Genomic DNA, 26,455 nt, shown 5'->3' on the forward strand with positions numbered 1-26,455 from the left:
CCTGAAAAGGGTCTTCTTTCATTTATAATATTGATGATTGAGCCTGTTTTGACGCATTCTTGGTGCCAGAGTTAGTCTAAGCCGAAGACTTACTCGAAGGTAGACTCTAAGGTGTGAGCAGAATCAGCAGGTTAAGGAACCTGATAGGGTCTGCAATATGAGCACGTTTGCTATGTAGTCTCTAATTTTTTGGGATTTCATTTAGCTGTTTGGATACTTTCCTGACGTGTAGACCATGTCAGCAGTACTGAAACCTGTAGGTGGTAGTCATTACTTCTCGGTTGCTTTTCTATAAATTTTAAACATTGTGGGCATTTGGAAAAATGCAAGTATTGCTTGTCTGTGCTTTAATATTCCCTAAATATGTTTTATTTAGGGATGCTCATATAGCAGCATGATGCAATGGTCTATTGGAAATAAACCTCAGAAAAGGATGAGGTTTGGTTAGTACACTGTTTTTACATGACTATCCACAACTTCTATTTCATTTGTTTACTTGTGGAAAGCCTTATACATAATGAGATTCCCTCCAACTGAACAACTCAACAGAATCTCATCCTGACGTCATTGGTTGCCTGTTGTAAATCGCAATGGCTGTTCCCATTGGTGTGGTGAGCTTCCCATTAGTAAAAGGGGGGGAGGGAGAGAGGAGCGAGACAGAGAGGGGTGGGGGAGAGAAATAGAGGGAGAGGAGAGAGAGGGATTCCGTTGGGGCCCAGAGGGAGAGAGTTGGGAAGGGGGAGATGGGAGTGGGAGGGGGGGGGGCAAGATAAGGGAGAGAGGAAGAAAGGAGGGAGAGGGAGGAGCAAAGCCTCACCACATGTCATTATTCTGTACACTCTGGAGGGAAGGGTAGTGCGAGGGAGAAAGGGAGGAGGAGTGATGGAAAGAGAGGAGAGGAGGGTGGAAGGTGGTGGGAGGTAGAGAGAGGGGGCGGGAAGAAAAATAGAGGGAGAGGAGAGAGAGAGATTCAGTTGGGGCCCAGAGGGAGAGAGTTGGGAAGGGGGAGATAGGAGTGGGAGGGGGGGGGAGGATAAGGAAGAGAGAGGAAGAAAGGAGGGGGGGAGGAGCAAAGCCTCACCACATGTCATTATTCTGTACATGCTGGAGGGAAGGGTAGTGCGAGGGAGAAAGGGAGGAGGAGTGATGGAAAGAGAGGGGAGGGGGGTGGAAGGTGGTGGGAGGGGAGAGACAGGAGGGAGTGGAGGAGTGAGGGGCTAGAATGAGGAGGGGGAGGTAGAGAGAGAGGTGGTGGATGAGTAAGGGGAGGGAAGAGTGAGGAGGGAGAGGGAAGAGTGAGGAGGGGAGAGAGAGGAGCGGTTGAAAATCTGGTAGATGTTTAACAATGATGAAAATCCGGTAGATAATGACGCCCACTTTAACGTCGATTTGAGGAACAACACACACATTGATGAATCACCCTGCCTGTGAAACACTGGGACAACAGTTTATAGTTGGGCTGGAATTTAAACCCAGGCTAGGCAGATTATAGCGAGAACGCATACCTCTCAACCATCGCACTTGTCCCGTTGCTTTTAATCCTCTAATTTATTTTGCCTTCCTAACTCCTGGGATGTTCCCACAAAGTACCGGGCTGCCATATCACCATGAAAGCTAAGTGGCTTTAACACTCAAGCAAGCACTCCAGCAATAAGCCGTTTCAGTTCTATCCTGAGTTTGAATTTCAACTCAGCAATAAACTGTCATCCTGGAGTTTTGCATGCACAGCAAGGGATAAATGTGGTGTCATCCATCAGATAAATTTTTATACGGAGGACTTGATTGCTAGTACTGCATGTTTGTGGAGGTTAAAGATTCGACAGACTCTTTAGCAAAGTGTGGATATTTATCTTCTTTATTTATCTTCTGGTGTTTTGCAAACAGGGAGAGGAGGCATCAATGTGTGTCTTCCCTCAGATGGAAGTTAAACTGGGTGTCCCATCTGCCAGAATTAGTTGGTGAATGGTAAAGATCCCACAGCGTCCTTCACAAAAGGTCCCACGGTGGTGAGCTATCACCAACATCCTGGCTAAATTCTGATCTAACGTGCAATGGGCACTGCATCAGCGGCACAACTGTGTCCCCAGCAAATAATGCTATCCGCAGCTATGTATTGCACACAAAAGTAGATCTTCTCTTTTTTTGTATACAGGATCGAGGCTCGTGAAACAGCTAACATTTATCACACAAAAAAATCAAATAATATCTCTGGAATATTGAGTAAATTCCAAATTCCTGCCAAAATCACTTATAGTCGAACATTAGGCGTGGCCAGTCGGGCCTCTCTGCTCATAAATTTCCAGTATGGAAATTCCTCGTATTTTGAGGTTTGCCGTGGTGCGATCCACAGTGTATCTTTTACACACAATAGACATTGCACTGATGTTTCATGAAGGGACTAGTAATGAGGTCTTTTTTTGGCAACGCTACCCCTTGATTTAGGTCGTAAATGTAAATTAATTACGTAAAATTAAAATTAAAATTACTAGAAATTATTTTTAATTATAATTTTAATTTAATTATAATAATTAAAAATTATTAATATTAATTCTAATTAATATATTATATTAATATTATATTAATTATAGTATTATGTATTAATTATAGTATTATATATTATTATTATATTAATTAGATTAATTATATTATATTAATTATAGTAAAAAATTATTAATTATAATTAATTAAAATTAATTTTAAAATTAATTTTAAAATTAAAAATAAAATTAATTAAATTAAAATGAAAATTTTATTTTAAAATTAAAAATTAAAATTACAATTATTTACATAAATTAAAATTACGTAAATTTACGGGTCGTAAAAAATATAGGCCAAAAATTTTGTCTGGCTGACCCCTTAAGAAGGTAGGAATAATTTGGCCATTAAATAAGTCGTAGTTAGTTGTATGTAGTAGATGGATATCCTTTCTCTATGGTAATGTGCTTGTCTTTTTGCTTTTGAGCCAATATGCTGTCGTTATCACCTTTTCTGGCAAACTGTTTACTGACTTAATTTGTTTCCTTAAAACATTTTCATTTGAGGCAAAGTGTTTATGAATTTAAAATGTTTACAAAAGGGTATTTACATAGTCTTTTAATGATAAACACTTGTTTTTAGCCGCGTCGCAGACGCTGCTAATAGAGTGCCCTCTGCTGTTGTTGTTGTTCTTCTTGTTCTTCTTCTTCTTCTTATTGTTCTTGTTCTTGCAGAGAAGACAAAACCTCAAAGCTCCACCCATTCTGGGAACCATAGCTCCACCCATTGTGGGAGAGGCTTCATATAAACAAATATCCACCATTTTATTAACTCGCATAGCTTTGAGGCCTGTTTTGTAGGCCCGTGGTGTCTTCCTCTCTCACACAGTTTTATTTCAAATCAAATTCGATATATCATTTCATTTTTCACAGTCGCTAACATAGTTTTAGACTCGGTTGAAAAAAACGGGAAGAAAATCCGATGATAGTTGCCCTTTATAGAACGAAATGAATTCTCAAAGGCCGGTAACTTCAAGTCCATTGAGATATTTTTTTTTTAAATCGCGGCATGGTCAGTCATACACCGCCCGAAGTAACAGACGGGAAAATGCCGAGATATATATATATTTTGTTTAAATCGCGGCATGGTCAGTCATACACCGCCCGAAATAACAGACGGGAAAATGCCGAGATATATTAAAAATTCGTCCATTTGATGACAATCGTCACGATGAAATATTTAATTTATACGTCGTCACAATAATGTGGAGAGAGGACCATAGCTTCGTTCACGTGTCGCTACACACGAGAAATTGCCGAGATATATTTTTTTACAATCACGGCATGGTCAGTCATACACCGCCTGAAATAACAGACGGGAAAATGCCGAGATGTATTAAAAATTCGCCCATTTGATGACAATCGTCACGATGAAATATTTAATTTATACGTCGTCACAATAATGTGGAGAGACGAGCATAGCTTCGTTCACGTGTCGCTACACACGAGAAATTGCCGAGATATATTTTTTTACAATCACGGCATGGTCAGTCATACACCGCCTGAAATAACAGACAGGAAAATGCCGGGATATATTAAAAATTCGTCCATTTGATGACAATCGTCACGATGAAATATTTAATTTATACATCGTCACAATAATGTGGAGAGAGGAGCATAGCTTCGTTCACGTGTCGCCACACACGGGAAATTGCCGAGATATATTTTTTTTAAATCGCGGCATGGTCAGTCATACACCGCCTGAAATAACAGACGGGAAAATGCCGAGATATATTAAAAATTCGTCGCCACACACGGGAAATTGCCGAGATATATTTTCACTTTGCACAAAAATAACATCAAGTAATCGAATCAATAGGAATGTCCTGTGCCTATACTATAACATCGACGTTTTAGGCACAGCTGCATCTAGGCATTGTGTAACATCGACGCGGCTTTTGTTTTAATTAAAACTTTTTGTACTTGTTTACACTAGTTGTCGACTGAAAAATAGCATGCACAGATAAGCTGTCACCTGAAAAACGGAAAAATTCCACGCAGATGATGAATGTCTATTTTGCACCAACACAGAAGAAACAAAATTACACAATGATAAAAACTTTATGCCGTGCCCCTAATGGCTCGATAATATGGTTGCATTTTAAAAATGATGATCATGAAATATTTGCAAAAGTCCATGATAAAAATACTATGACGTAAAAAAAATAAACAAATAAGGAAGCCGTTTATTCTTGCACTGGTTGTTAGAGCTAAAAATGGGAGGTTTAATATATTTATTTAACAGCAAAGAAAATATAAATTTGGGAGCAACGGAGGCAGCGGTCTGTTGCCTATACACCGCTTGGCTTAAAAAAATGTTTTAACTGTTCAAAATATTTTACTTTTCCCATAGATCTTGATTAATTTGAAGCAACTTTTACTTCTTTTTTTTCTCTCCGAGGAGCGTTTGATATCCGTGCTTCAGGTTGGGACAGAAAGACAGAGAGACAGCATTGGACTATTACATATGCAGATGTTCATTAAGAAAGCTACCACCTGGAACTTTTCTCACCTTCTCAAAGAGGGCACGAGCTTGCTCTGCGTCTTTTTTGTCCAAAACAGTGAGCCCAGCTTCAGTCTCTGTCCCACCTGGCCCCACATTGCTGCACACAAGTAGGACATTAAACATCAGTTACCATTGTTTTTATCCCAGTATTTCAGAAGAATGCCAACCCATACTTTTGCTACAGTGCCCATTTTACGACTCGTCGGAAAATGTATGAAATAAATATATAGAAAGAAAGCTGTGGTTATTAAAAAAAGCTATGATTATAAAAGAAAGCTGTGTTAAAAGAGGGAATGAGGCATCGCAGGGTTTATAATGGTCAGAGGTTTTATTGCGATTTTGTATTTGAGGCGATGTATCCATTCTCGCCAGGCCAGAGTGCATAGTTACAGTGCCTTCAGAAAGTATTCACACCCCTTGACTTTTTCACATTTTGATGTTACAGGATTGCAGCCTGAATTTAAAATGGATGAAATTTAAAAATTTTTGTCACTGATCTTCACAAAATACCCCATAATGTCAAAGAATGTCAAAGTGAAAACATGTTTTTAGAAATTTTTACAAACTTACTGACAATAATTAAATACAGAAATATCTCATTTATACAAGTATTCAGCCCCCTGAGTCAATAATTCGTCAAAGTGTCTTTGGCATTGATTATAGTTTTGAGTCTTCTTTGGCATGTCTGTATTAGCTTTGCACATCTGGATTTGGGGAATTTCTCCCATTCTTTCTCGCAGATTTGCTCAAGCTCTGTCAAGTTGGATGGGAAGAATCAGTGAACAGCAATATTCAAATCTTTCCACAGATTCTCAGTGGGATTCAACTCTGGCCTTTCGCTGGGCCACTCAAGGATTTTTATGTTCTTGTTTTGAAGCCATTCCAATGTTGCTTTGGCTGTATTATTGGGGCCATTGTCCTGTTGAAAAATAAATGTTCACCGCAGTCTAAGGTCTTTTGCACTCTGAAGCAGGTTCTCCTCAAGGATTTGCCTGTATTTGGCTCCATTCATTGCTCCCCCTATCCTTACAAGTCTCCCAGTCCCTGCCATTGCATCCCCATAATGTGATGCTGCCACAATCATGTTTCATGGTAGGGATGGTGTTCGATGGGTGTTGAACTATGCTCGGTTTCCACCAGATGTAGCACTTCGCATTCAGGCCAAAGAGTTCAATTTTGTTTCATCAGACCACAGAATATTTTGCCTTATGCTCCCAGTCTTTCGCATGCCTTTTGCAAACTCCAGGCATGCTGTCATGTGCCTTTTTCTCAGGATTGGCTTCCATCTGGCCAATCTCCCACAAAGCCTAGATTTGTGAAGTGCTGCTTCTGGCAGGTTCTCCCATCTCAACCAAGGAACTCTGCAGTTCTGTCAGAGTGGTCTTTGGGATCTTGGTCATATGTGGTGATTGTCATATATGTGGTCATATTTTTGTGGTCATATTGTTATGAATTTGGGTAGAGGAATATCTAGAGCCAGGTAGATCTGTATAGGTAGGTAACTCGACTGTCGTGATAGGGAATCTATATGTAATAAGTTCTGTGTGTAGCCCGGATGTCAATATAAGTGCGTATCTGTGTCCCCGCCGCGAGGGGGGCGGGGCAGGCTAATTAGTGCAGGGATTATGGGTAAAATTCTTTTGTCGTTCCCTCTGTCGCCAATCCAGTGTCCATTATGGCAACACACTCACATAGACATGAGATAGGCCCATTAGTGCACCACAGTAAATAATTCCCCTCCCTTACAACAATGACTTTGGAAGACAAGCAGGCAGCGGCCACATACGACACCACCATGGGCGACAAACATCGTGGCAGGCTGGAGCCACGCCTAGGGAACGTGTGATTGGTTGAGGGGAAGGCGCGAACATTCGGCCAATCAGGGCGGAAGGCGCCAAACGACCATTTAGAACCAGGTCGCTAGTTGGAGGAAGAGCGCCGGTGACGTCGGAAGGCGGGAAAGACCACGAAGAATCGAGGGTCTGATTGGTAACGCGCCAGAATTTACGTCACAGGGCGAGTGACAAAACGTCTCGCTCGCGGGCTTTTTGGCTCTCTCTGCGCTGGGCACTTGGAGATCACTCTTCGCTCTTGATTCGTTGAGGCAGCTCTGAGTTCGAGGCTCTTCGTCCTGGGTTCTGGCTTGTGCTTCGGTGTGTTCGGTCGTCGTCTTCCCTGGTGGTCGTTGACGTCTTCCCTGGGTTCTTCTTGGTGCTCGGTGCTCTTGGTGCTCGGTGCTCTTGGTGCGTGGTGCTACGAGCGAGGCTTGCAGGTGGAGCGAGGCGCTCGGTGAAGCCTGATGGCATGCGAACAGGTGCGCATCGAGGCCTGCTTCCCGCCGACATTGAAGCCACGGCGGGCTTGTGCGCTGGGAGCCGTCGATTCCTGACGACGCTACACTGCCAGACAGATAAGCTCGCACCCGCAGATGCATCCACAACACGACGGGACATTTATTTTATTCGTTCTCCCTTTGTCCTGTATATGAAGTCTGTGTGCGGGATCCCGATCTAGGAACATTATTTATTTACCGTCGCGTTCCTTGTATCGGGTTTCATAATAAATCGTTTATTTTTGTACATTTTACCCCCGTCTCCGTTTTGGGTTTATCCCCTGCAGGATCGGAGCTGCCGTCGGATCGCGTCAGGTAAGTGCTTGCCACTTCTTCCTCTTCATTCTTCCTCCCGCGCTTTTATCGTCGAATCCGCATTGATCGTCGCCTCCATTAAAGCCCGTTCGGCTATCCGCGAGCCCACGGTATTAACCGAGGGATTCGCGCGACAATATTTTTGTGGTCATATTCATATATATGGTCATATTTTTCGGGCACCTTGGTCCTCTTTTTTAAGCAATGTTTTATGGCCGGATGCTCTACCTGCCACCAACCCTATTAGTCACGACACACAGGGAATTACCAGTGAACTGGTACTCAATTTGCCGACCTCAGAAGGATGACAGGCTGAGTCAACCTGCCTGGCGTTAATTCAGCGAACGCCCGGGATTGGAACCCAGAATCCTAGGATCCCAATCCGGCACCCTAACTGCTAAGCCAACAACCATATGTGGTCATATGTGGTACATCTCCCTGACCAAGGTTCTTCTTTCCCAGTTGTTCAGTTTGGTCGGATGGCCAGCTCGAGGAATGGTCTGTGTAGTTGCATTTTCTTTCCATTTCCTAATGATGGAGCTCACTGTGCTCTTGGGAACTTTGATCACTCTAGAAATTGTTTTATACCCTTCCCCAGATCTATGCCTCCTCACAATTCTATATCTGAGTTCTACGGACAATTCCTTGGACTTCATGGTAGAATTTCTGCGCTGACATGCACTGTCAACTGTGGGACCTTATATGGAAAGGTGTGTTTCATTCTAAATCATGTCCAATCAATTGAATTGGCCACAGGTGGACTCCATTCAAGTTATAAAGACATCTCAAAGATGATCAAAGGAAATTGGATGCAGCTGAGCTCAATTTGGAGTGTCATAGCAAAGGGGTTGAATACCCATTGACTCAAGATATTTAACCTTTTCATGTTTAGTTAATTTGTAAAAATTAAAAATTAAAAATTTCCACTTTGACATTGTGGCGTATTATGTGTAGATCAGTGACAAAAAAATCTCAATATAATCCATTTGAAATTCAGGCTGTAACACAACAAAACGTGAAAACGTCAAGGGGTGTGAATACTTTCTGAAGGCACTGCATATGGTAATTGAAAATCACAACGTGGGATCACAAATTAGCGATATTATAAAATTTCTTTTATAAACTGAATGTAAACACATAAATAGCTGTGGGTTCGTTAAATTCGTTAAATTCATACAGCTCCACTATACATCTAAACTCTAAAGGAATTGAACGCCAGTCTCCTTTTTCAAATTTACCTGGCTGACTCATGACGTGACAATGAGGTACAAAGGGAGTAACATATGAAAGAGTAACATTGCATTCACAAAACATTAATTTATCTTTCTCTTCCAGTGCCATAATTACTACCAAGTGCACTTAATTTTCCAAGGAATCAGCTTTGGCAATACCAATCTTCTCAAAGGGAACACTTGGACCTGCTGTGAAGTAGATAATTCTGAGTCAGTGCCATAACTACATTACAAATATAAAAGTGCCAGGAAACTTGAAAGTGCTTTTGAAAGTGCTTTTTGCTCACCTCTGCCCTTCTCCACTCATTTGGTCCTCTTTTCTCTCGCATGTGGAACCAACCTACCTCCCCAGTCTGTTCAGTTGCATTCTTCCCTCCAGGATTAAGACAGCAGTTCACCACTACCTCAGGTCATTGCCCTTCCATATACATACTCATGATCTCTTCTACCCCGAATTACCCCATTTCCAAGGACTACCTTTTTACAGGTTATTGTGAATTTTTTTCCTCCTCTCCTTCACTTCTTTTCGTTCGGTCATTCGTTGCCGGTTGGTTTGTTTCTTTTCTGTTTCATCCCCACTTTCTCCTTCCTCTTCTTGCAGTGTTTCATTCAGCTTGTGTACAGCTTGTTCACCCCCAAATGTCCTTCTCGCCCTCCCCTTGATCTCACTCTCTCTTCTACTCTGCCATTTGTGGTTTCCCTTTTCTATTTTGTTCCCTTACATTCTGCTCATGCTCTTCCACGAGCCTCGATCATGTATTCAAAAAGAGAATAAAAAGCATTGTGGAACTCTATGGGAAAATCTACAACGTGTATGCAAGAGAAGGTAGGAGAACAGCAAAACTATAAAGAGGAATTTGAAAAAAGAGAAGGGACGGCATACGTACAAGGACAAAATGGAGGGTAGGAGTGTTTTCTATGAGTAAGAATAAAGAGGAGATTTATAAATCGTACAAGGAAAGTTGGAGTGGGCAGTTGCTTTAAAACATGCCCATTTAAGTACGTAATATGTAGATGACCCCTTATGGAACATCACCAGTAAAAATAATCTCCTGTAGATGCAGAGAGAAAGTGATCAATTCCACTGATTGAAGTTTATGTAACATGAAAATCAACTGCACTATCAGTTCTACCCTTGTTTTGGCATTTTCAGAACCGCAAGTTATGTAATACTTGTGTATTTTTATGAAAAAAATTTCCCACTGAGTTTTACAAACCTGGTGTTGTCTTAACGGTTAAGGTGGCTGGCTTAAGACCTTAGGATCGAGAGTTTGAGCCCCTGTCATGCCGTTAAATAACACCAGGTTGGTTGACTGTGCCTGTCATCCTTCCAAGGTCGGAAAAATGACTGAAAATGACACAAAAGAATAATAAACTGATATCAAAGACTAGTTTGATCGTCATAAGGGACAGGCCGGAATGACAACCGAGTAGTCATTTTTAGAGGTTAGAAGAGGTTATTTTTAATTTCCGGTTAATTGCCAAAAGTGAGGACTGTATGCAGTTTAAACATGGAATGGTATGGTTTGGTTTTTGTGTTGGTCTGTCAGTGCAAGCTTTGTGCCTGCATTTTTGTGTGTGGAGCTGCGAGTGCAATACATTTAGGAAGTGAAAGCCGAGCGTTCCTTGGGTCTGAAGTCCGAACCGAATGCGTTTCTGCGGACCAGACGCAATCTCTCTGCGGGCCGGATACGGCCCTCGGGCCGTCGGTTGTCTACCCTTGTCCTAATGTATCTACTTCTTTAACCTTTAACCTTTCCTATTATATCGACCTTCGTGTGGGGTTAGACGGGTCTTTCACGAAATGGCTGGCTATGCCTAACGTGTTTCACTCGGTGGTTGGAACCCTGGTAGAGTCATCCCAAAGACTTTTAAAATGGTACATGCTGCATCCTCACTTGATGCTCAGCATTTAGAGTATATAACATGAACAAATGCCAAGGGTTGGCATCCCATGGAGCCAAAATATCCCAAAAAAGTGCTCCGCTGACTGCAGAAAGACAAATGCCACCACTACATTGTGTCACCTATACATAGTGTGTTCTGAGGAGCTAATTCCAGTTTGTTCAAGGAAACTACTGCAGAAAATTAATGCTGATCAGCGGAACAGAAAATGTTGGGGCGGATGACGAAACCGGTAGGGAACTATAGGTTTGCTCTCCGTCTGTCTGTTCGTCTGTCCGTCCATCCCACCTGTGGTTTTCCAGACTTTCCACTCTTACCTTTTAACACATTCAACTGAAACTTCGTACATGGCTTTATTATGATAAGTTACAGAACACATTCGAGTTTCAGGGTATTTCGGTAATTTTTCACAGTTATTTTTCAGAGTTATTTTGGACTTATAAAATGTCACATCGGTAGGGGACATGTATTGCAAAGCAAGTCTCGCTCTTGTTTAACCATAATTTTCAACTTGAAAATGTTGAAATTTGAATTGCTCATTGTTCTCCCTAATGTTTCCTAATGATTTTGGTGAAGAATTTGTGTAAGTTGCAAAAATTGAAATTTTTCTTGATGTGAGTGGGATGGAGTATTTAAATATTCCTTATGAGTTGGTGTTGAACAGTCTATTGTGTTCAATGCATGGTTAATACTTGTAAACTTATGATTTGATATGGAACAAGTTGTTTATTATATATACTACTCTGCAATGTTTGTTGATGCTAGAATTATAAAAGTTGAGTCGAGCAAAATGGTGATTCGAGTAAATATTTCCGTTGGATTTTACAACTTGTGGAAAGATCCTGAGTGCTCAGTGAAGTTCTAGCTGCTTTCAGTTATAAAACGACATCATAGTAATGAGCGGTTTCCTTGTAGATACAGCATATATTGAGCCATGTCATATTTGTGAGTGGTTTTCTAGAGGAAGAGGCTTTCAGAAATGGTTGTGAGCAGTCTATATAAAAAGTAAAGAGAATATGACAGAGGAGCAGATAGAAGAGCCATGAGTCACCATTTACTTTGCTGTGTAGAGTGCCATTTCTGTGGATTCGTGTATTGCTTGTGTTTTATCATCATCATACTAAAACACGCCATTTGTGTCTGTCTGATGAATTTTTGACGCCAATACATTCTGTCGTTACTTATCCAATCTCAACCAAACTTGATGACAATGGACGATAGAGGATGACGAAGGGTTACACAATGAAGGTTGTAGTGCATTCATTTCCCCCCCTCCCCAAGGGGGTTTTCTCCCCCCGAGCGAGTTTGCCCGCCATTGCCATCAATGGGGTTGCACGTTGAGGTGTATATCAATGTTAAATTAGCTTTATCGTGGTGTTTTTCCAAAGATGATTTATTGTGGCGTTTTTCCAAAGACGCTTTTAACCCCCACTCTAGCAGGGAAAATGGCCTTAAAATGCATGTTGTTGTTGTTGTTGTTGCTTTTAATAACAAAATTAATGATAATAATCGCATATTGTTAATGTTATTACAAAACAATATTAAGACTAATAATGTCCCACTTCCCCAATGCGTTTTTCCTGCAGTGATAACGTGTATAAATAGCTTATTGTTATAATGGTGTTTCTGTGGGAACAACGGCTTCTACAGGAAGTAAACATATTATAAACCACAAACACGTATGCTTAGCTTTTTAAACAGTCGCTAATGCTCTTTATAACACTGAATAAATTTGGAGGAATCCCGACATCCGTGAAGTAAGGTTTACTTACAGAACTGAGCAAAGATCCACTGTACGCTATATACCCCACAAATGTTGGGTTAATAACATGGCCCTTTCTGCCGCTACCGTGGCATTTTTCGTAGCGAACATTTGAAACTCGCTCCTGCTGTTTGATACGAAACTGAAAGGGAGAAGCTCGGGTTGTGCTCCTTTACCAAGCAGCTAGCTAGCGCTTGCCAAGCCAGCCGTTCCTTAACGGTTTTGAATGGAGTGCTTGCTCAAATGCTTAAACCACTTGGCAATCTCTTCACAAAAAACTTGGTAAATGAACACACACCCAATGTTCTTGAGACCCGGCCATAGATCGACTATAATCTATATACCCCAAAGAGGAATGACCCTTCCTGCCCCTCCCGGAGTCTGCAGGTGTACTAACTAGTCTTTTAAATATACGTAGTACTCAACTTCGGACTATGCCAGACTGCTGGTTGGACATCCATAAACAAAATAAGCTTCAGTTTTGCGACAGAAGCAACATGCTAGGCAATAGCAGAAAGCATGACCATGATCGGCACAAAGTGCGTGCTTCTTTGCCAATGGAAATCGAGCTTAGCTGTTTAATTCTGCAATATGGTAAGCCTTAACTGATCTTGGCAGGGCCTGCTTAACGAATCTCTGATCAGTGAACCAGGCCCAAGCAGCCAAGCTTAACTGATATTGGAAGGGCTCCATATAAATATTGTGCATTTGTCACCAAAAACGGTTCCCAGGGCAGAGATGCAGCAAAATGGTCCATGGGAAAATAATCAAGCACGATGACAAGCATGTGCTAAGAGAACTATCATATTCAAAAGAGGCTCGTGGGCCTGCAGACCTCACTGGCTGTGATTTTTTTTTAAACGTCGTTGCTAATTTCAGCAAAGAACTTGCCGTTTGAATTGGTGGCACGTGAGAATAGATATGTGAGAATCCGACAGTGAAAGTTATCTGCCATATAAGATCACAAATTGTTGATGTTTTGGCCTTCACCCTTCGTCGGAGCAAAGGAGTACAGGTAAGGCATGAAACATCAGCACTTTGTGATATTTTGCGGTGAATGACTCCAAACATTTTATTATAAAGTTTCCGCACACTGTTGGTGAACATGATGGATCAGTAGCAGTGCTTACTGTGAACAGTAACCCAGTCATTGACTGAATTCATACAAATATGTGGATCAATTTTGGGTAGCAGGCAGCTGCTCAGTTATTGGCAGACCAGTAAGAAACCCGAGTTGCTACTTGAGAGCTGACCATGCAAAACCTTGGGTCTATTGGAAACCAATGAAGATCATCAAGCCTGCTAGAGGTTTGCAGAGACAACAGAGACCCCAATATATGGATGTGTGCACTGAGAGCCGGCGCAGCAACCGAGGCACAACATAAGCACTGCGGGACTAAACTCACACTGTAAAGGACCCATGCTAGCAAGTGAGCTCGTACGAGTAGTGCATATGTTAGAGCATGCTGGCACAGACCTGTGCTGGCTAGTGAGCCACCTAAAACATTGCAGTCGTGAGCGCATGCTGGCACAGACCTGTTGTAACCGGTTTGAAGGTGCAAGCACTGCGGCAGTAAGAGCAAATGAATACGGTAATGTGCTATACCTGGTGAGCAAGGGTGAGAGCCAAGGGGAACTGATTGAAGTAGAGAAGCCTGGGCTCACTCAGTAGGATGGATGACTATTCTTCACATTATTATTATTCATCTTCCACTTCCTCACCTTCACCTTGTTTGTAATACATTTGGAAAATGAGATGGTATTCATAGAATACTTTCACCACGCAGTCAACTTGATGCGAGCCAACTCTTCTGTTTTTTTTGTTGTTTTTTTCTTTGATCCAATATAGCTGCCAGACCATGTGACCAATGACATCATAAATTTCCATTCTCCAATATAATTGTTGGGTAGATCACACTCAAGATATTTCAAACTGATCGGACTAAGTGTTGTACTTCTCAAATTATGACGTCATAATTAAGGCACCAATGACGACATCGTTAACCAAACTTATTCCCCGTGCAGAGTTCTAATGAGCCACATTTCAATTTGTTCCATGGAGCGGTGTCGGAGATAGAAAGGTGCAGCGTTTTTCGTTCTTCCAAGATGGTGCCTGTACCACGTGATCTATGACGCCATAATTATCATTTAAAATTTGTACAGGAGGTGGCACACATATGGTGAAAATTTTATGTCCATCAGACCAACAGTTGCAGAGAAAATAAAAATTTCATACTAATCGGATCAAGTATTGTACTTGTCAAATTGTGACATCATAATAAAGGCACCGATGACATCATCATTAACATATCTTATTCCCCATGGGAGTACTTTACAATGAGCCACCTTTCAATTTTCTTCCATGGAGCGGTTTTGGAGATATAGAGGTGCAAAGTTTTTTCAAGATGGCGTCCGTACCACGTGACCTATGACGTCATTATTATAACTAACAAATTCCACAGGAGGAGGCACTCCTATTGCACAAAATTTCGTGTCAATCGGACCAACGCTTGCTGATAAAATGAATTTTAAAAATGCAAACACGTACGTACGCACCCGATCGCTTAACTCCGCTTTTGGATTCACGAGCGCACGGTAATAAAGCTTTAAACTTCACCCTAGTATCAACTATCATTCCTGTGGGTAAAAACTAAAAACCAGACATCACATACACAATGAACTAATACCTATTCTATTTGAATCTGGGTTCTGAACATGATTCATCACTTTCAAATGGGAACATTGTGGCGGACACAAGGGACAAGAATTCAGCGCACCAGCAGTTGGCGCGAACGTCCAGGCGGGGAACTGTAATGCATGCCCCGCCTATCGGCCGATCGGCCACGCCCGGGGGAAAGGCGTGGCCTCGGGACATATATGCGGGCTCTAAGCTCGAGCCCGCCCAGTGCTGAAGTGTGAGCTTTGAATAAAGACTCTTTGTTGTACCAACGCGTTGTGGCCTACCTCTCTGGCAATCGAGTCGTGTGTGCGCAGCACCACACTGGTGACCCCGATTGGTTCAGCCATTGCTGACCACCGAACACGCCATGGCTACCAATGCCGTCGCAGTCGAACTCCCAGAGTTTTGGGAAGCGCAAGCCGACGTTTGGTTTTTGCAAGCCGAAGCTCAATTCCAACTCCAAGGCATAACGGCGGACGAGACACGGTACTACCACGTGGTCGCCGCCCTCGGGCCCGACACTGCCGCCCGAGTCGTGTCCATCCTTCGGCGCCCGCCAGGCGACAACAAGTACGAGGCGCTCAAACGTCTCCTCATCGCCACGTTCGGGCTCACGGAGATCGAACGGGCCGACTGCCTCCTGGACCTTCCCGCCCTCGGCGACACACGACCATCCGTCCGGATGGATTCCATGCTGTCCCTGCTTGGAGACCAGCCCCCGGATTTCTTATTCCGGGCGCTTTTCCTACGACAGCTACCTGCACAGGTACGCCTCGCGCTGGCCGGTTCCAAAATAAAGGAACCCCGCGCCCTGGCTGGAGAGGCCGACAAGTATTTTGCGGCCTGCGACACGCGGTCGGTGTACGGTGCTGCCGTAGTGGATCCCGGCGCGGAGGCTCCAGCGCTCCCGACTTCCCTCGTGGCCGCTGCTACGCCCCGTCCACTACCGCCGCCGCCACCACCACCACCGCCGCCGGCACGGCCGCCGCGGCCGTTACCGCCGCAAACCTGGTGCTACTACCATGCCAGGTTCGGCGCCAGGCTAAAACGTGTCGCCCGCCGTGCTCTTTTGACGGGTCGGGAAACGACCGGCGCTCACTTGCGGCCATGAGCGTCGGCCATTCCGGCAGCCTCCTTTTCATCACGGACACCTTGTCCGGGCACCGTTTCCTTTGCGACACAGGAGCGCAGGTAAGCGTCCTCCCCGCCTCCGCGTCCGACAAGCAAACCGCGGGCCGGGGCCCCGCTTTGCTTGCCGCCAACGGTACACCCATCCGCACATTCGGGAAGCGTTGCCTCTCACTGCGGTTCGGAGGGCAGCGCTTTCAATGGTCATTCGTCACCACCAGCGTGTCAATGGCACTGCTCAGTGCGGACTTCCTATGTGCAAATGGGCTGTTGGTCGACGTGAAGCGCAGACGGCTCGTCCAGGCCGAAACCTTTAGCTCGCTCGCTTGTTCGCTGAGTGGCTCATTGAGCGGCTCACTGAGCGGCTCACCGAGCGGCTTGCCAAGCGGCTTGCTGGAAGGTTCCGTCCCGGCGAGTTTAGTTTGCACGCTTCCGGCAGCGGACGACTTTACCCGCCTCCTAGCCAGTTTCCCAGCCCTCACGCGGCCCACCTTCTCAGCGGAGGCCGTTAAACACGGGGTGGAGCACCATATACCCACGGTCGGGCCGCCGGTCTATGCCCGGGCACGCCAACTCGAACCCACGAAGCTCGCCGTGGCGAAAGCGGAGTTTGCCACGCTGGAGTGGCTGGAGATCGTACGGCGCTCCAACAGCGCTTGGGCTTCTCCTCTGCACATTGTGCCGAAGCCCGGCGGCAGATGGCGGCCGTGCAGGGACTACCGCAGGCTCAATGATACCACCACCCCCGACCGCTACCCGGTCCCGCATATCCTGGACTTTTCCGCCCGGTTGGCAAACACGACCGTGTTTTCCAAGGTGGACCTCATCCGGGGCTACTACCAGGTCCCCGTCCAACCAGACGATGTCCCGAAGACGGCCGTCATCACCCCTTTCGGCCTCTTCGAGTTCCTGAGACTGCCTTTCGGGTTGAAGAATGCGGCCCAGGCGTTCCAATGGCTTATGGACAGCGTCTTGCGTGACTTACCTTTCCTCTTCGTCTACCTGGACGACATCCTAGTCGCGAGCGCGTCCCGGGAGGAGCACCTGCTCCACCTCCGCACGCTTTTCGAACGCCTGGGCCAGCATGGCCTAATCATCAACCCTGCAAAGTGCCGTTTCGGCGTCACCATCATCGACTTCTTGGGGCACCGCATCACCAGGCACAGGGCCATCCCTTACCGGCCAAGGTGGAGGCGGTCAGGGATTTCCCTCGCCCCCGCACGATCAAGGGGCTCCAGGAATTCCTGGGCATGGTAAATTTTTACCACCGCTTCGTGCCCCACGTCGCCCAGCTCCTCCGCCCCCTGCACAAGGCCCTCCGGGGCAAGCCGGACAAAGGTGACGCCGCCTGGTCGGAGCCGATGGCCGCGGCGTTTGCGGGCGCAAAGCTGGCCCTGGCCAACGCCACCATGCTGGCGCACCCGGCGCCCGATGCACCGATCGCCCTCACCACTGACGCGTCGGACTACACAGTGGGCGCGGTGCACGAGCAGTGGGTGCGTGGTGCTTGGCAGCCGCTGGCGTTTTTTAGCCGGCAGCTTCGCCCGCACGAACGCCGCTATAGCACCTTCGACCGCGAGCTGCTAGGGCTCCACCTGGGGGTCCGACACTTCCGCCATCTGCTCGAGGGCCGCCCGTTCACGGCTTTCGTCGACCACAAGCCCCTTGTGTTCCCGATGGCCAAAGTCACCGAGCCATGTTCGGCACGGCAGCAGCGTCACCTCTCTGCCATGTCTGAGTACACGAAGGACATCCGTCACGTGGCGGGTAAAGACAACCCGGTGGCGGATTGCCTTTCCCGGTCCGTCGTGCATGCCGTCCACCTCGGGGTCGACTATACCTGGATGGCGGAGGACCAGTCCGCCGACCCTGGCGTCCAGGCCTTGCGCACCGCCGTCACGGGCCTCCGCGTCACCGAGGTGCCGTTCGACGCCGCGGGCGCGGCCCTCCTATGCGACGTCTCCCTCGGCCGGCCTCGCCCCATCGTGCCCGCTGGCTGGTGGCGCCCAGTTTTCGACGCCATCCACGGCCTGTCCCACCCGGGCACAAAGGCCTCCCAGAAGCTCGTCGCGGCGAAGTTCATCTGGCATGGCCTCAGGAAGGACGTCCGCGACTGGGCCAGGACGTGCCTCACGTGCCAGCGTGCAAAGGTCCACCGCCACACCCAGGCCCCGTTGGCCCCGTTTACAGTGCCCGAGCGTCGGTTCGACCACGTTCACGTCGACTTGGTGGGACCTCTGCCCCCCTCGCGAGGGTTCACACACCTCCTCACCATGGTGGACCGCAGCACACGGTGGCCGGAGGCCGTGCCATTGGCGGCGACGTCTGCGGCTGATGTGGCACACGCCTTCATCGCCACTTGGGTTGCCCGGTTCGGTGCCCCCTCGGACATCTCGTCCGACCGCGGCCCCCAGTTCACATCGGAGCTCTGGGGCGCAGTGGCGCAAGGGCTCGGTGTCAAACTACACCGCACCACGGCCTACCACCCCCAGGCCAATGGCCTGTGCGAGCGCTTTCATCGCTCAATGAAGGCCGCGCTCTGGGCCAGCCTCCGCGACGGCAGCTGGGCCGATAGGCTCCCCTGGGTCCTGCTGGGCCTCAGGACGGCGCCTAAGGACGACCTGCGCACGTCCTCGGCGGAGCTGATCTTCGGGCAACCACTGCGGGTACCGGGCGAATTTATCCCCGACTCCGCGGCTCCTTGGTCCACGGCGCAACACCGCTCCACCCTGCAGGAGACCGCCCGGAGGTTCGCCCCAGTGCCGACGGCACACCACGGTTGCCCGTCTTCCCACGTCGCCCCGGAGCTTCGCACGGCGGAGTACGTCTTCGTCCAGCACGACGCCCACCAGGCACCGCTACGGCCCCCGTACGACGGGCCCTTCCGCGTGCTGGAGACCGGGGACAAATATTTCACCATCGACATCGGCGGTGCCCCGGATCGTGTCTCCGTGGACCGCCTCAAGCCGGCCCACCTCGATCTGGACCACCCCCCGCAAGCAGCTCTGCCTCCGCGTCGAGGCCGCCCCCCGGCGGTCAGACCCCCGGCACCCCCCAGCCCCGCCGTCCCGCTACCCCCCAGCCCTGCACGCATCGCCAGGGGGCGTTTCGGCCGGGTCATCCGGCTTCCCCGCAAACTCACCCTTCAGGTGCGTGGGAATTCTGGGGGGGCGCGTGTGGCGGACACGAGGGACAATAATTCAGCGCACCAGCAGGTGGCGCGAACGTCCAGGCGGGGAACTGTAATGCATGCCCCGTCTATCGGCCGATCGGCCACACCCGGGGGAAAGGTGTGGCCTCGGGACATATATGCGGGCTCTAAGCTCGAGCCCGCCCAGTGCTGAAGTGCGAGCTTTGAATAAAGACTCTTTGTTGTACCAACGCGTTGTGGCCTACCTCTCTGGCAATCGAGTCGTGTGTGCGCAGCACCACACTGGTGACCCCGATTGGTTCAGCCATTGCTGACCACCGAACATGCCATGGCTACCAATGCCGTCGCAGTCGAACTCCCAGAGTTTTGGGAAGCGCAAGCCGACGTTTGGTTTTTGCAAGCCGAAGCTCAATTCCAACTCCAAGGCATAACGGCGGACGAGACACGGTACTACCACGTGGTCGCCGCCCTCGGGCCCGGCACTGCCGCCCGAGTCGTGTCCATCCTTCGGCGCCCGCCAGGCGACAACAAGTACGAGGCGCTCAAACGTCTCCTCATCGCCACGTTCGGGCTCACGCAGATCGAACGGGCCGACTGCCTCCTGGACCTTCCCGCCCTCGGCGACACACGACCATCCGTCCGGATGGATTCCATGCTGTCCCTGCTTGGAGACCAGCCCCCGGATTTCTTATTCCGGGCGCTTTTCCTACGACAGCTACCTGCACAGGTACGCCTCGCGCTGGCCGGTTCCAAAATAAAGGAACCCCGCGCCCTGGCTGGAGAGGCCGACAAGTATTTTGCGGCCTGCGACACGCGGTCGGTGTACGGTGCTGCCGTAGTGGATCCCGGCGCGGAGGCTCCAGCGCTCCCGACTTCCCTCGTGGCCGCTGCTATGCCCCGTCCACTACCGCCGCCGCCACCACCACCACCGCCGCCGGCACGGCCGCCGCGGCCGTTACCGCGGCAAACCTGGTGCTACTACCATGCCAGGTTCGGCGCCAGGCTAAAACGTGTCGCCCGCCATGCTCTTTTGACGGGTCGGGAAACGACCGGCGCTCACTTGCGGCCATGAGCGTCGGCCATTCCGGCAGCCTCCTTTTCATCATGGACACCTTGTCCGGGCACCGTTTCCTTTGTGACACAGGAGCAGCGCAGGTAAGGGTAAGCATCCTCCCCGCTTACTGAGCAGCGCAGGTAAGCGTCCTCCCCGCCTCCGCGTCCGACAAGCAAACCGTGGGCCGGGGCCGCGCTTTGCTTGCCGCCAACGGTACACCCATCCGCACATTCAGGAAGCGTTGCCTCTCACTGCGGTTCGGAGGGCAGCGCTTTCAATGGTTGTTCATCACCGCCAGCGTGTCAATGGCACTGCTCAGTGCGGACTTCCTATGTGCAAATGGGCTGTTGGTCGACGTGAAGCGCAGACGGCTCGTCCAGGCCGAAACCTTTAGCTCGCTCGCTTGTTCGCTGAGTGGCTCGTTGAGCGGCTCACTGAGCGGCTCACCGAGCGGCTTGCCAAGCGGCTTGCTGGAAGGTTCCGTCCCGGCGAGTTTAGCTTGCACGCTTCCGGCAGCGGACGACTTTACCCGCCTCCTAGCCAGTTTCCCAGCCCTCACGCGGCCCACCTTCTCAGCGGAGGCCGTTAAACATGGGGTGGAGCACCATATACCCACGGTCGGGCCGCCGGTCTATGCCCGGGCACGCCGACTCGAACCCACAAAGCTCGCCGTGGCGAAAGCTGAGTTTGCCACGCTGGAGTGGCTGGGGATCGTACGGCGCTCCAACAGCGCTTGGGCTTCTCCTCTGCACATTGTGCCGAAGCCCGGCGGCAGATGGCGGCCGTGCAGGGACTACCGCAGGCTCAATGATACCACCACCCCCGACCGCTACCCGGTCCCGCATATCCTGGACTTTTCCACCCGGTTGGCAAACACGACCGTGTTTTCCAAGGTGGACCTCATCCGGGGCTACCACCAGGTCCCCGTCCAACCAGACGATGTCCCGAAGACGGCCGTCATCACCCCGTTCGGCCTCTTCGAGTTCCTGAGACTGCCTTTCGGGTTGAAGAATGCGGCCCAGGCGTTCCAATGGCTTATGGACAGCGTCTTGCGTGACTTACCTTTCCTCTTCGTCTACCTGGACGACATCCTAGTCGCGAGCGCGTCCCGGGAGGAGCACCTGCTCCACCTCCGCACGCTTTTCGAACGCCTGGGCCAGCATGGCCTAATCATCAACCCTGCAAAGTGCCGTTTCGGCGTCACCATCATCGACTTCTTGGGGCACCGCATCACCAGGCACGGGGCCGTCCCTTACCGGCCAAGGTGGAGGCGGTCAGGGATTTCTCTTGCCCCGCACGATCAAGGGGCTCCAGGAATTCCTGGGCATGGTAAATTTTTACCACCGCTTCGTGCCCCACGTCGCCCAGCTCCTCCGCCCCCTGCACGAGGCCCTCCGGGGCAAGCCGGGCAAATGTGACGTCGCCTGGTCGGAGCCGAAGGCCGCGGCATTTGCGGGCGCAAAGCTGGCCCTGGCCAACGCCACCATGCTGGCGCACCCGGCGCCCGATGCACCGATCGCCCTCACCACTGACGCGTCGGACTACACAGTGGGCGCGGTGCACGAGCAGTGGGTGCGTGGTGCTTGGCAGCCGCTGGCGTTTTTTAGCCGGCAGCTTCGCCCGCACGAACGCCGCTATAGCACCTTCGACCGCGAGCTGCTAGGGCTCCACCTGGCGGTCCGACACTTCCGCCATCTGCTCGAGGGCCGCCCGTTCACGGCTTTCGTCGACCACAAGCCCCTTGTGTTCCCGATGGCCAAAGTCACCGAGCCATGTTCGGCACGGCAGCAGCGTCACCTCTCTGCCGTGTCTGAGTACGCGAAGGACATCCGTCACGTGGCGGGTAAAGACAACCCGGTGGCGGATTGCCTTTCCCGGTCCGTCGTGCACGCGGTCCACCTCGGGGTCGACTATACCTGGATGGCGGAGGACCAGTCCGCCGACCCTGGCGTCCAGGCCTTGCGCACCGCCGTCACGGGCCTCCGCGTCACCGAGGTGCCGTTCGACGCCGCGGGCGCGGCCCTCCTATGCGACGTCTCCCTCGGCCGGCCTTGCCCCATCGTGCCCGCTGGCTGGTGGCGCCCAGTTTTCGACGCCATCCACGGCCTATCCCACCCGGGCACGAAGGCCTCCCAGAAGCTCATCGCGGCGAAGTTCGTCTGGCATGGCCTCAGGAAGGACGTCCGCGACTGGGCCAGGACGTGCCTCGCGTGCCAGCGCGCAAAGGTCCACCGCCACACCCAGGCCCCGTTGGCCCCGTTTACAGTGCCCAAGCGTCGGTTCGACCACGTTCACGTCGACTTGGTGGGACCTCTGCCCCCCTCGCGAGGGTTCACACACCTCCTCACCATGGTGGACCGCAGCACACGGTGGCCGGAGGCCGTGCCATTGGCGGCGACGTCTGCGGCTGATGTGGCACACGCCTTCATCGCCACTTGGGTTGCCCGGTTCGGTGCCCCCTCGGACATCTCATCCGACCGCGGCCCCCAGTTCACATCGGAGCTCTGGGGCACAGTGGCACAAGGGCTCGGTGTCAAACTACACCGCACCACGGCCTACCACCCCCAGGCCAATGGCCTGTGCGAGCGCTTTCATCGCTCAATGAAGGCCGCACTCTGGGCCAGCCTCCGCGACGGCAGCTGGGCCGACAGGCTCCCCTGGGTCCTGCTGGGCCTCAGGACGGCGCCTAAGGACGACCTGCGCACGTCCTCGGCGGAGCTGATCTTCGGGCAACCACTGCGGGTACCGGGCGAATTTATCCCCGACTCCGCGGCTCCTTGGTCCACGGCGCAACAGCGCTCCACCCTGCAGGAGACCGCCCGGAGGTTCGCCCCAGTGCCGACGGCACACCACGGTTGCCTGTCTTCCCACGTCGCCCCGGAGCTTCGCACGGCGGAGTACGTCTTCGTCCGGCACGACGCCCACCAGGCACCGCTACGGCCCCCGTACGACGGGCCCTTCCGCGTGCTGGAGACCGGGGACAAATATTTCACCATCGACATCGGCGGTGCCCCGGATTGTGTCTCCGTGGACCGCCTCAAGCCGGCCCACCTCGATCTGGACCACCCCCCGCAAGCAGCTCTGCCTCCGCGTCGAGGCCGCCCCCCGGCGGTCAGACCCCCGGCACCCCCCAGCCCCGCCGTCCCGCTACCCCCCAGCCCTGCACGCATCGCCAGGGGGCGTTTCGGCCGGGTCATCCGGCTTCCCCGCAAACTCACCCTTCAGGTGCGTGGGAATTCTGGGGGGGGCGCGTGTGGCGGACACAAGGGACAATAATTCAGCGCACCAGCAGGTGGCGCGAACGTCCAGGCGGGGAACTGTAATGCATGCCCCGTCTATCGGCCGATCGGCCACGCCCGGGGGCAAGGCGTGGCCTCGGGACATATATGCGGGCTCTAAGCTCGAGCCCGCCCAGTGCTGAAGTGCGAGCTTTGAATAAAGACTTGATGTTGTACCAACGCATTGTGGCCTACCTCTTTGGCAATCGAGTCGTGTGTGCGCAGCACCACAACGTTAAGCAAACCAACTGAGATAGATTGAAGTTAACAACACATGTTGGACACGACTTGTAATTGTAATCAAGTACAGTAATTCAATACCTGTCATTGGGTGTTGTTAAGACCTTTGAAGATTCATCTTCATTGGGCTCATCCTTGCTTTTCCTCTTTTCAGCTTCTCCCCCTTTGCATCCCACTCCCTAAATCACAAGTAATTACATTTTGAAGTAATTACAATTCCAAGTAATTACCAGGTATGTTTAATTTTAACTTGCATCTTAAAGTTCATCTCTGGAGGTTATTGACAAACAATATAAATTCTTAAAACATCAAACATTGTATGGAAGTTAACTTCGTGTGAAATGGAAATGCCACTAAAGAGCAAATTCCACGAAAATTGAAGAAACTTATTGAAATTATAAATTTACTACATTTATTTTGTATTATTAGTAGTTGCAGAAATGTGAAGATGTTGATTATTATTTTATCACAGTGTGTGTTGTTTTGGTGAGAGGTTATTGTCTAGTCTTGCAAACAATGTTGCTGGACATACAGGTGTGAATGTTACCTTGGCAACAGCAAAATACACATTAGCCCAAACTTGTCTCAATATATGTGTAGCTGCTCGAAAATAAACACTCCCGATAAGTGTTACTCAAGGAAAAGTCTGAAATGGCATGTGACCACAAAGAGTGCGATTAGAAAAGCTGTGAACATGTGTTTTTTTTGTTTGTTTGTTTTGTATACAAGATCGAGGCTCGTGTAAGAGCTAACATTAATCACAAAAAGACAAACTGACACATAAAACAAGATAAAGGGAGTGGGAGACAAGATGGGGAGAGAGAGGGAAGCATACAAGTACAACATGGACATCGGGAGATCTGTGGGAGGGAGAGGGCTTGGGGGGAGGAGGCACGGGAAGGAGGGGGGGTGGGAGAGGTATAAAACACAAGGACACTGCTTGGACTTCCAGGAAAGAAGTCGGAATTTAAAAAAAGTGGATCTGGGGTGAATTAACGGGGGTAGAAAAGATCAAGATTTTGGATGGAGGAAGATAAGAGATGGTGGTGAACAGGTGTTTCAAAGATCTGGAGGGAGGAGTGGGATTGAATAGAGTGAGGGAGTTTGTTCCAGAGGCGGGAGAAAAGAGTAATGAAACAGTGAAGGTGAATAGAGTCTTGATTTTGGCAGTTTAACCATAAGAGGGTTGCAGGCAGATCTTGTGCGACCTGTAGGAATATTTTACCTTTGAATTTAAATTGAACTTATTCAGCAAACTACCAAGGACTGTATGTTTTTCTGGTAGAGAAGATTTTTGAAAGTCTGGCCAACACTTGTCATGTTTTGAAGAAGCTCTTTAACTTTTATATACATACATCTAGGCAAGTGGGGGATTTATATGACAGAGGAAAGCGAGCCGTATAAGATCACAACACTGATATCTGACACTATCAAGGGGAAAGGAATAAAGAGACAAAGATATACATGAATGGTAGAGTGCATGGGTGGCGAAATAAAATGCGGATGAAGGAGGTGGGCTTGTAGTGACCTCTAGTTTCCCATGCATTATTTTCTACATGAACAAATGGTGCAGGCAGAATCAACTGCAGAGCAGTCGACAAGTAATGCGTCCATTTAAAACTGTCTTGCACCGATTAGCCAAACTTGTAAAAATGCGATTTGAACTTGTCATTTTCAATGAACATGTACTCGGTCATGTGTGACAGCAATGATGCATGAAAGGCATCAATGGAAAGCTGAGGATCTCCTCATAATTGGTAAACCACATGTAAATTGTCAAACTAAATAACCTTTGCATATTAACCCCTTGAATTCTGATTACCTTTTTTTTAATATGCACTGTATATATATATTGTTGTGGATATGAGAATGGTGTTTTTTTGTGGTAAAATGTTGTTGTAAAAGGTTGTGGTAAAATATCACCCTCCGTCCTCCATTTGTTGTTGTATAAAGGTGAAAGGTCGTTCCGTAGTTATTTCATAAACAATCACGTTAGCCAATCATAGATTTCCTCCTTGTTGACAGTTATTTCCTTATTCTGTGTATTAGGCTAAGGATTTGTCTTCCATTAATTGACACTCCATTGCACCGAATTCAAATAAATAGATCCCCTTTCATTCCCATTCCCAAAGCCTTTCCTGCCAACCGCATTTGCTGCAGCTGTGGGTTGCTGTCTTCACCTCGACTCCATTAGCCACGAGGTAGGCTCGGAGAAGAAGGGGGAGGAGCTGCCGAATCCTGGGCGTGCCGCCCATCGTCATCAAGGGTGGAGCCAGAGGGCCCGTGCCGACCAATCAGGGCTGAGGCGAGCTCACCGATGGGCGTGTTCTAGCGGCCG

At 49.3% G+C, this 26,455-nt stretch overlaps 1 protein-coding gene across 1 annotated transcript in view; it reads right to left on the minus strand.

Moving 5' to 3' along the window:
- Window positions 1-26,455, minus strand: part of LOC137436360 (volume-regulated anion channel subunit LRRC8C-like) — a 124,790-nt gene that overhangs the window by 56,938 nt on the left and 41,397 nt on the right. The window contains exons 4-5 of the mRNA XM_068130107.2: window positions 24,199-24,296; window positions 5,047-5,137 (exon numbers count right to left, since the gene is read on the minus strand). Of these exons, the coding sequence (XP_067986208.1) occupies window positions 5,047-5,137; window positions 24,199-24,296 (189 nt within the window). The remainder of the gene's footprint in view (window positions 1-5,046; window positions 5,138-24,198; window positions 24,297-26,455) is intronic.

The sequence above is a fragment of the Myxine glutinosa genome, chromosome 1 (genome assembly GCF_964187855.1).
Source record: "Myxine glutinosa chromosome 1, kmMyxGlut1.1, whole genome shotgun sequence".
NCBI classification, from domain to species: domain Eukaryota; kingdom Metazoa; phylum Chordata; class Myxini; order Myxiniformes; family Myxinidae; genus Myxine; species Myxine glutinosa.